At 51.2% G+C, this 10,651-nt stretch overlaps 1 protein-coding gene across 3 annotated transcripts in view; it reads left to right on the top strand.

The window, feature by feature from the left end:
* The window catches only part of LOC113407441 (protein FAM102B), a 43,826-nt gene that overhangs the window by 8,399 nt on the left and 24,776 nt on the right, over positions 1-10,651 (top strand). Inside the window, exon 1 of one of the 3 annotated variants that reach the window (XM_026655966.1) lies at positions 7,062-7,121. The exons of the other annotated variants lie outside the window; for them this stretch is intronic. Coding sequence (XP_026511751.1) covers positions 7,072-7,121 — 50 coding nt within the window. The 5' untranslated portion in view covers positions 7,062-7,071. Of the gene's footprint in view, positions 1-7,061; positions 7,122-10,651 lie in introns of those variants that run through there. 3 annotated transcript variants of the gene reach the window in all.

Below are 10,651 nucleotides of genomic sequence, written 5' to 3'. Positions count from 1 at the left end.
CCCCCCCCCCCCCCGCAGGGGGGGGGGGCGGCCGGTGGCTTTTTTGCCTGGGGCGGCAAAAAAGGCAGAGCCGGCCCTGATCATAATACTTATGCACAAGATGGCTGGATTAAGGTTGCACAGGCCATTTTAATTCTGGCATTTAATCTTTTAATTTAGCTTTTTTGTGTGCAACTTCCTACGTCTTTTAAAAAGCAAACAAAAAATGTAATCATGTGGCATCATATTGACATTGATGGTTCATCAGCAGGGTAGAAACCTTTAAATCCACTGCATAGACCACTTGAGCTAGCAGTCATAGATTGTTATATTCTATATGGACCAGCGGTAGAGCAGGATGAGAGATGAACGATACCTATTGGTTTCAGTTATTTGTTGACAACAGTGGAATGGTGAGACTCAGGGAAACTTGGGCTTGCTCCTCTCCAGAGCCTGGAATAATTCTCTAGTAGGCACAGATTCTTCTGCTAGTTCCCACCATCCTTGACCCTTCTGCCTCCTCTCCTCCAATTTGTTCCAGTCCTGTCTTTTCCAGCTCAATTCTACCATGGAGGAAGAAATAAGGCAGCCATCCCTAGAAACATTCAGGAAAGGATTGCAGAGTATCTCCATGAACATTTCATCAAGATCTCTCGGGAGGATAAAAGGGACATCTCTATGTACATAAACTGCTCTGGATGCTGCCTCCCCATTTCTCTCCCCATAATCCTGCAGATACCAAATTCTATCTCTGTTTTTTGTCCTGCTGTCTCTTGACACCTCATGATACCTTAAGGATGGACCAGATGCCATCTTTCAATTTAAACAGTGTAAGGGAAAATGCATGCATATGCTTACCCAAGGTCCCTGTGATGGGGTCGGCTTACCCCACACTAACCCAGACACGGTTAAGCCCCAGGTGTTGACAGCGGAAGTCCCGCCTCCCTGGCAAGACTGGGCATGCTCCAAGTGCTCTAGCAGTATAAAGGGAGGGAGACTGGCTCATTCTGGGCTGGAGGCAACAGGGGAAGGACCTGCCAGAGAAGCTCCTGCGGAGGGCCAGCCACAGCCTCTGAATGCGCCGGGAATCGCAGCCGTCCACGGCCCGCCTGCACCCCAGCAACTGGAGGAGACCCTGGAGATGACTGGACCTGCCGAGCACAGGGGAATCGACGTCTCATGGGAAACCTCATCACAGACTCAGGTAGGAAGTGACCCAGGGAGGGTGTCAGAGTGGTACCTCCCACCCAGGGAAACTCAGCGTGTTTCGGCGGGACCCCCCCCCGCTGAGTCAGTGGCAAGCAGCTACGCCTCTGTTAGGGCCCTGGGTCGGGGCCCCGTGGAGTCGGGTCGGCCCGGGCCCTCCTACCGGGGCAGCCACACCCCAGCGCTATAGCCTCTGGCCGCTAGGCCGCGCTGCCGTGCACCAAAGGGGGCGCTATAGGGCTGCTTTATGGACTGTAACTGATAGTCCATGCTGCCCTGACCCCAGGAGCGTGGACCGTCACACGTGGTGGAGAATGTGGGCATCGCCCGGGACCTGCTGAAAGGTCCAGTGTAAGGAATCTAGACGGTGGGAGCCCCACCGCCATCTAAGATGGATACAGAGAAGCTTCTAAAGTGGTTGCTGGAGAACCAGCAAGAGCAGGCGGCCCAACAGCGACAGCAGCAGGCTCACATGATGCAGCAGATGGCCAGCCAGCAGCAGTTACAGATGACCCAGCACCAGGAACAACAGCAGCAACTCCTTCGAGAGCTGGCTGCCCAGCAACAGTTACAACAGGAACGCCTAGTCCAACAAGTGGCAACTCTACTGCGCCCGCCGGGAGCTCTAGCCCCTACACCGCCAGGAGCAGGATCAGGAGAGGCTCCACTGGGGCTGCCAGTTCGCCTTACTAAGATGGGACCAGGCGACGACCCCGAGGCATTCCTGGTCACATTCGAATGAGTCGCCACTGCTGCTCGGTGGCCCCCAGAGCACTGGTCCACCATGCTAGCCCCTTATTTGACGGGACAGGCACAGACGGCCTACCATAACCTTGATCCCCGAGAGGCCTTGGAGTACCCCCGGGTGAAAGCGGCCATTTTAGACCAGACTGGCATTAGCCCTGAGATGTACCGCCAGCACCTACGTAAAGAGCAGTATCCTCCTGGGGCTCGACCTCGGGCCGTGGCCCAACGGGTACGGGATCACTGTTAAGATGGTTGGAGCCAGAAGGCTTGACTGGGCCTCAGGTGGCGGAGATGGTGGCGCTTGAACAGTTCATGCAGATCCTCCCGGCAGGAGGGAAAGCATGGGTGCAACGTCACCGGCCGGCGACCCTGTCAGCAGCCGTGGGCCTGATGGAGGACTACTTGGCGGCTGAAGGAGCCAAGGCACCCCCATAGAGGTCCGGAAACCCGAGCAGGAGAGACGGGCCAGACAAGGGAAGCCCTCGGGGCACGGAGGCTCGGGAATCTCCGTCCAACACCCGCTCCACACCCACTAAGCCTCCCAGGCCTGAACCCAGGCACAGAGTTCGGAGGACTCCGATTAGAAGGGAATGGCCCCCACAAGGGGGGCGGAGCCAGTCAAGGGAAGGCCTTGGACCCTCGGAAGGCCGGAATCACTGTTAGGGGTGCAGACAAGGGACATTTTCGGCGGGACTGCCCCTTCACGGATTGCAACTATGGGCAAATGTGGGTGGCTGGACACCGAGCCTGGAAAAGGGGGCCCGGAAAATTAGTGATCTCTGTGCGAGTAGAGGGGGACCCCCCACGAATGCTCTTGTGGACTCGGGATGCAGTCGGACCCTCTTACGGGAGGGGCTGGTCCCGGATCTTAGACTCTCGGGGGGGAAAAAGATATGCCTACAATGTGTCCATGGGGACATCCACCCTTACCCCACAGCCTGGGTGAGGATCGGGATTGGCTAGCGGGAGGAAGTCCTCCACGTGGGTGTGGCCCTTAGTCCTGGGACGAGACTGGCCAGAATTTCGGGAGATCCTCCTGCAGTATCAACCACCCGCTTCACAAATGGAAGGGGCTACGTCTCCAGGAAGGGGACTGCTCGGACACACACCGGAGGCAGACCCCGGGGAAGGGACGTCTACGGCAGGGAGGGCGCCCGCTAACACCCGACATCCCTCTGTGGAAGACGCGCAGACAGAGCTGGAGCGGGACATTGACTTCATGAGGGAGCAGAGAGAAGACCCGACTCTGAGTAGGGCCTGGGAGCAGGCCACCCTTCCCGGCCCTGAAGAGGACGCACCTACGAGACCTCCACAGGGGCCTTGGTTTGAGATCCAGCGGGACCGCCTATATCGGGTGGTTCAGGAACCACGAACACTGGAGCCGCTTCGTCAGTTGTTGGTTCCCTGGAGGTTGCGACAAGGCCTCCTACAGTTAGCGCACGCAAACCCATGGGCAGGACATCTGGGACGGGAAAAGACCCTTCAGAAGGTGGCCCGCCGTTTTTTTTGGCCCGGCATTCACCAAGCGGCCTGGGAGTATTGCGCGTCGTGCCTGGAATGCCAGCAGGCCAGACCAAAGGGTGTACCCCGAGCCCTGTTAATACCCCTGCCTGTGGTCGGTGTACCCTTCAAACGCATCGGAATAGACTTGGTTGGACCCTTAGAAAGAAGCAAGACAGGGAACAGATTTATTTTAGTGATTGTGGACTACGCGACACGTTACCCTGAGGCTGTTCCCCTCCGAGCAGCCACGTCGCCGGTGATTGCCGCCAAACTCGTGAAGGTCTTCACTAGGGTTGGGATACCCGCAGAGATCCTGACTGACCAGGGGACTAACGTATCCTCGAAACTGATAGCTGAGCTGTGCCGCCTCCTGAATATATGGACCCTCCGAACGTCGGTGTACCATCACAAACAGACGGTCTAGTGGAGCATTTTCATGGTAACCTGAAGTCCATGTTGAGGAAGTTCATGGAGGAAGACCCCAGTCATTGGGGGACACTATTCCCAGCCCTGCTGCTCGCCTTAAGGGAGGTACCCCAAGCATCAACCAGGTTCTCACCCTTCGAACTTTTGTATGGCAGGCAGCCCCGAGGAATCCTGGACCTCCTGAGAGAAGACTGGGAGGCACAGGAGTCGCGAGTACTCGGGACCACTCAGTATGTGCTACGCCTCCGAGAACGGCTCCAAGCCTTGGGACCTTTCATCCGGGAGAATCTGCTGCGGGCCCAAGAGACACCGGAACGGGTATATAACAGAGGTGCTAAGGTACGGAGTTTTGACCCTGGGGACCGGGTGTTGCTCTTGTTGCCCTCGGCCGACTCAAAGCTCCTGGCCAAGTGGCAGGGGCCTTACGAGGTGATCCAACGGGTCGGGCCCGTAGATTATGAAGTCCGGTTACCTGGACGCCGGAGGGACACTCTGACATACCACGTGAATCTTTTGAAGGCATGGAAGGCCAGAGAGGCCTTATTCATCATTCCATTGCCCCCGGACCCTGAACTGGGACTGCTAGCCGAGGAACCTCTAGACCCAAGGCCAGCTACACTGGGGACCGGCCTCACCACAGCACAGCGGGAACAAATATCGCAGCTCATAAAGGATTTCCCCGACGTGCTATCAACACACCCCGGACGAACCAATCTTATGAGCCATCATATCATGACGACGCCCGTCCAGAAGGTGAGAGACAGCCATCGACTGTTGCCCCGGAAGATGTGGGCCACAGTACGACAGGAATTGGATACGATGCTGGAGATGGGTGTGGTCGAAGAGTGAATGGCGCAGTCCAATCATTCTGGTCCCAAAACCCGACGGGGACCCCCCCCGATTCTGTATCGATTTCTGGAAGGTGAACGCTATCTCACGGTTCGATGCGTACCCAATGTCACGGGTGGAAGAACTCCTAGAAAGACTCGGGGGAGCGAGGTATTTGTCAACCCTAGATTTAACCAAAGGGTACTGGCAAATCCCCCTTACAACAAATTCCCGGGAAAAAATGGCCTTCCCAACACCATTCAGTCTCTTCCACTTTGTAACTATGCCGTTCGGGTTACACGGGGCCGCAGCGACTTTCAGTGGCTGATGAACAAGCTCTTGCTACCTCACGACCGATACGCAGCGGCCTATATAGACGACATTGTGGTCTACAGTAACAACTGGAAGGACCACCTCAGACACCTCACGGGGGTCCTCCAGGCCTCAGAGCAGCTGGACTCACGGCCAACCCGGTGAAATGCCATCTCGGACAGGAAGAGGTGACCTACCTCGGGTACATCGTAGGGGGAGGGAAATTGCGCCCCCAAATCAATAAGGTGCAAGCCCTTATGGATACACCCACACCCAAAACAAAGAAGCAGGTGCGCCATTTTTGGGACTGGCCGGGTACTATCGCCACTTTGTACCAGACTTCGTGTCCATAGCTGCCCCCCAGTCAGACCTGATGAAGAATTCTCAGCCGCGACAGGTACAGTGGTCTGATCCGTGTGGCAAGGCCTTCAGGATCCTGAAAGAATGGCTCACGCAGGAACCGGTCCTGTGGCACCCTGATTTTACAAAGGAGTTCATACTCCAAACCGACGCTTCAGAGGTAGGCTTAGGGGCTGTGTTCTCCCAAGAATGGGAGGGGGAGGAACACCCAGTACTGTACCTGAGTCGCAAATTATTTCCTCGAACAACACTACTCAGCGATAGAGAAAGAGGCCCTGGCCGTGAAATGGGCTATCAACGCCCTGCGCTATTATTTACTGGGGAACACCTTCAAATTGATCACTGACCATGCCCCCCTCAGGTGGATAAACAGCATGAAAGATGCAAACCCCCGAATCATGCACTGGTACCTGTCACTCCAACCATACGACTTCTGCGTGTTTTATCGTCCGGGTAAGGCTCACGCTAACGCGGATTTCTTTTCTAGACCGGGAGAGGCGGACGGTGAGACAGACCGCCCCCGGGGGTCCTTCTTAAGGGGGTGGGGGGGGGATGGGGTTGGCTTACCCCGCACTAACTCAGACAGGGTTAAGCCCCAGGTGTTGACAGCGGAAGTCCCGCCTCCCTGGCAAGACTGGGCATGCTCCAAGTGCTCTAGCAGTATAAAGGGAGGGAGACTGGCTCATTCTGGGCTGGAGGCCGCAGGGGAAGGATCTGCCAGAGAAGCTCCTGCGGAGGGCCAGCCACAGCCTCTGAATACGCCGGGAATCGCAGCCGTCCACGGCCCGCCTGCACCCCAGCAACTGGAGGAGACCCTGGAGACGACTGGACCTGCCGAGCACAGGGGAATCGACGTCTCATGGGAAACCTCATCACAGACTCAGGTAGGAAGTGACCCAGGGAGGGTGTCTGAGTAGTACCTCCCACCCAGGGAAACTCAGCGTGTTTCGGCAGGACCCCCCCCGCTGAGTCAGTGGCAAGCAGCTACGCCACTGTTAAGGCCCTGGGTCGGGGCCTGGTGGAGTCGGGTGGGCCCGGGCCCCCCTACTGGGGCAGCCACACCACAGCGCTATAGCCTCTGGCCGCTAGGCCGCGCTGCCCTGCACCAAAGGGGGCGCTATAGCCTCTGGCCGCTAGGCTGCGCTGCCCTGTGCTGAAGGGCTGCTTTATGGACTGTGACTGATAGTCCACACTGCCCTGACCCCAGGAGCGTGGACCGTCACAGTCCCTTTCCCTTCATTGGGCTTGTACATGCTTGGCTGGCAGGACTGGCTAGACTGTGATGAAGTCTCAAACAGGTCCTGGCTTATGGCAGGTATCCCTGCCCCTGCCACATCTTCGTCCTCTTGACTGTGGGGAGGTGGGGGGTCTCTGTCTTGGGCTCCTCGGAGGTATCCATGGTGGTTTGCAGGGTGCTGGTGGGATCTCTGCCAAGTATACCATGTAGCTTGTTGTTAAGGTGGCAGGTCTGCAGCTCAGCACCAGATTGATTGTTGGCCTCGTGTTATGCCTGCCACAGTTCCTTCGCTTTCACACGGCACTGCTGCTGATCCCTGTCATACCCCTTTGCCTGCATTCCTCGTGCAATCTTTTTATAGATGTCCATGTTTCCAAAGCTGGTCTGTAGCTTTGCTTGCACAGCCTCTTCTCCCCGCAGGCCCAGGAGATCCAATACCTCCTGTTTTCTCCAGGCAGGAGTCCATCCAGTGCATGGAGTTGGCATGCTCAGTTGGGCAGTTAGCAGCTCACCTTGGTTGTGTGTAAGTATTATTGCCCACTTTGGCAAGCAGGAAAAGGCATTTCAAAAACATATGGGAAATTTTAAAAGGTGGCCCATGGTAGTGGAATTTACAACTGTGACCAGAGTAGTCACTTTTGTAGGGAATGGGACATTGTGAAACAGCTGCTCAAGGACTATTAGGATTGACAAAAGTCACACAGTGTTTACACTCTGTGTTGCTGTAATGGGGCACTGAGGTCTGCCAGAGACACATCTGAGTTTAGACATATGCAGAAATAGGTTGATGCAAGGTGACTTACGTTGACCTAACTCTGTAGTGTAAACCAGGCCTAAGTGGCATTCAGCTGATGAAAAGTCTATCTACTACAGAATCCCCAAAACGAAAAACTAACCCTGCTCTGCATCAGACATACAAAGCTGGCCTGGAGAAGAGCTGTATTTACATTTAGTCCTACATTTGAGGCTTTATGCCACATGAAAGTGTCAGCAAATCACCAAATATAGTTTATTTACATACAGGAAGGATCATAATTTATGCCATGCTAACTTGCAAATAAACTGATGCAAAGTTTGATATTGATTGTTGCTTTGCATCATTCTTAGCTTACTCGTACTGCCAGTGTTCATCTTCTTTTAACATTGTAACATTAGTTACAAAACTGCGTTTGATTTGTCAAGGATTAACAACTGTCTTTGCTTTTTACGTGGTGAAATGATGCAATGAGGCTCACAGGAAACTGACTCATAACAGAAGGCTTTCACCAGTGTGTCCATTAGCACAGTCAGTTACCAAGTAGTCATCTGAGTTCATATCCATGGCAACCAATCAATATTTTGTGTGTGTAGTGGGGAAAGCTTTGCACATGAAATAGGAAGTCTCAGAAATTGTGATGTGGTTCTTAAAAGTTCACGTTTATAACAGTTTATTGACTTGTTTGCTTGAGTACTGATAATGTGTCTGCAGAAAATCACAAATATTAAAACATGCCCTGTATGAATTCTCTGGAGACTCAGTAAACCTAAAATTTGCATGTGGAACACTTGGAGTAAGAACCATTCAAGTCAAAGGTTTGTTTTTGTTTGTTTGTTTTTGTTTTGTTTTTTAAACTATATATGCTAGGATAGGGCTTTTTTGGTTTGTTTGTTTTGATTATCTTGTTACTGGAGTGTAATGGAATGTTAGTGGTTCTCTGAAATGGATAGGTGTAATTATCCGTGTGAGGGAAATAAATGGTGCTTTTTGGAAATCTCTTATGGTAGGAATCCACATTTTTATAGCCTTTAAACCTTGTAAAATCATCAGTTTAATGATACATATGTGCAATAGATAGAGCATCTTTACTCCATCCTTTTATAACAAACAACTTAAAAGCCTGGCAACTAGAGCTGTCAATTAATCGCAGTTAACTCAAGCGATTAACTCGATTAAAAAAATTAATAATGATTAATCGCAGTTTTAATCACACTGTTAAACAATAATAGAATACCAATTTAAATGTATTATATTTTTGGATGTTTTTCCATATTTTCAAATATTGATTTTGATTACAACACAGAATACAAAGTGTATAGTACTCACTTTATATTTTTATTACAAATATTTGCACTGTAAAAAGATATAGTATTTTTAAATTCATCTCATGCAAGTACTGTATGTAGTGCAGTCTCTTTATCGTGAAAGTGCAACTTACAAATGTAGAATTATTTTTTTAAATAACTTCCCTCAAAAACAAAATATAAAACTTTAGAGCCTACAAGTCCACTCAGTCCTCCTACTTGTTCAGCCAATCACTAAAACAAACAAGTTTGTTTACATTTACAGGAGATAGTGCTGCCCACTTCTTACTTACAGTGTCACCTGAACGTGAGAAAAGGTGGTCGAATGACACTGTTGTAGCCAGCATTGCAAGGTATTTACATGCCAGATAAGCTAAACATTCCTATGCTCCTTCATGCTTCGACTTGTAGATTTATCTTTTTTACAGTGCAAATATTTATAATCAGCCCAGTACCTGATTGAAGAGGTCTGCATAAAATGGCAGGTTGCTATTCTCACGGAACTTGGCAAGCAGCATGACAGAGGCCTTTTCATGGCGAATATAGGGCAGTGCTATGTTGCTAAGTATCGATAGCCATGGCAAAAGAGGTGCCTGTAAAGTCACAGTAACAATACGGATAGTTTTGTTAAGCTCTATGTCGACCAGCCTCATGTGAGATGAGCGACACGAGACAGGAGCACAGTCATCTGCTGTTGTATAGCAGAGGGCAAGAGCTGATGATCTAAGCGTCGGGCGCTTGCACCCCAGGTTGAACAGGCCAATTTTCTGAGCAGGTTGTTCTGAGTGCTGACTTCGACTGCTGTCGTCCTCAAATGGTTGTGATATTTTAATGACCTAGCCAATCACACCAATGTAAACTGGGTTTGGATCATGCTGCAGGCATGGACTATTGAGGAAAACATTTAACTCGCGGCTTGCGCTTGCATTATGCAGATGGAATACTGTAGAAATGCTTTTAGAAAAGCTCGGCTGCAGGCACCATTGACTACAATAGTCTGCCAGAAACTTCATATCTTCATTCAAGGCCTTGTCACTTTCTGAGAGACTGAGCTTGGTAGCTGCAGCAGATGTCATGGCATAGATAAACTTACGTGAGAGTGTAGCTGGCAGGTGGTTGATGTACACATTGAACAGTATGAGGGAGGCCGTTGGATCTGACACTTCCAAAAGCTACAGCAGTTGCCCATGTGTATTCTAAACCTCCTGTTTTAGAGAAAGAACTCTATTATTTCAACTGCCTAAAGCGGGGCAACTCGAGAGAGTTTAAATAAAAGCCCTCTGTGCCAAACTGTGTCAAACTGTGGTCAAATCTAAAAAGACGGCTTCTGTCTTTAGATTTTGTTGAAAACCATTTGATAAAGATGGTCAAGGCCAGGACTTGATCACAGGTGCTGCCTCCTTTCCTAGCCTGCTCAACCTGGAAGACATTGTTCAAATCCGGAGCGATTTGTTGGCAGATCAAATGCTCAAACACCTTGAAACACACTGACAGCAAGGATATTGGGTGGTAACTCGACATGTTGTAGGTATCCTTTCCCAGCTTAAGAATGGCAATAATCTTTGCTTGACACCAAGTGTGTGGTAACTTCTTCTCATTGATGTCCCATATGTAGAAGTTAGTAAGTCACTGTAACCTCAAGTTGCTTGAGGAATTCCAGCAAGATATTATCATAGCCTGCCCCTGTGCCTAGCTTGATAGAGTTAAGGGCCTTATCTAGCTCGTCGACCATGAATAGCTCTGGTTAACTTCTACCCATATTCTGATGTTGAAGTTGGCGCCATTCATCATATACTTTGCGTTTGAGTCGCTTCTCCAGTGGGACCTTTGCTACCCACAGAAGGTGGCTTACAACCTTGCTGGGTTTAACCAGAGGGCGATTTTGACCTGGAGGTTATTGAGCAGTGTCCAGCTGGCTGGAATAGGTGAAGTCAAGCTTCTCTGTAGAGTCCTGCCAGAGACTCAGTCAGGTGGTCAGTGATATCCAGGTCA

Source organism: Terrapene carolina, unplaced genomic scaffold (assembly GCF_002925995.2).
Source record: "Terrapene carolina triunguis isolate 2854851 unplaced genomic scaffold, T_m_triunguis-2.0 Scaffold211, whole genome shotgun sequence".
Taxonomy (NCBI): Eukaryota; Metazoa; Chordata; order Testudines; family Emydidae; genus Terrapene; species Terrapene triunguis.
Note: the sequence above shows the minus strand (reverse complement) of the source record. Positions and strands in the feature narration are given on the sequence as shown.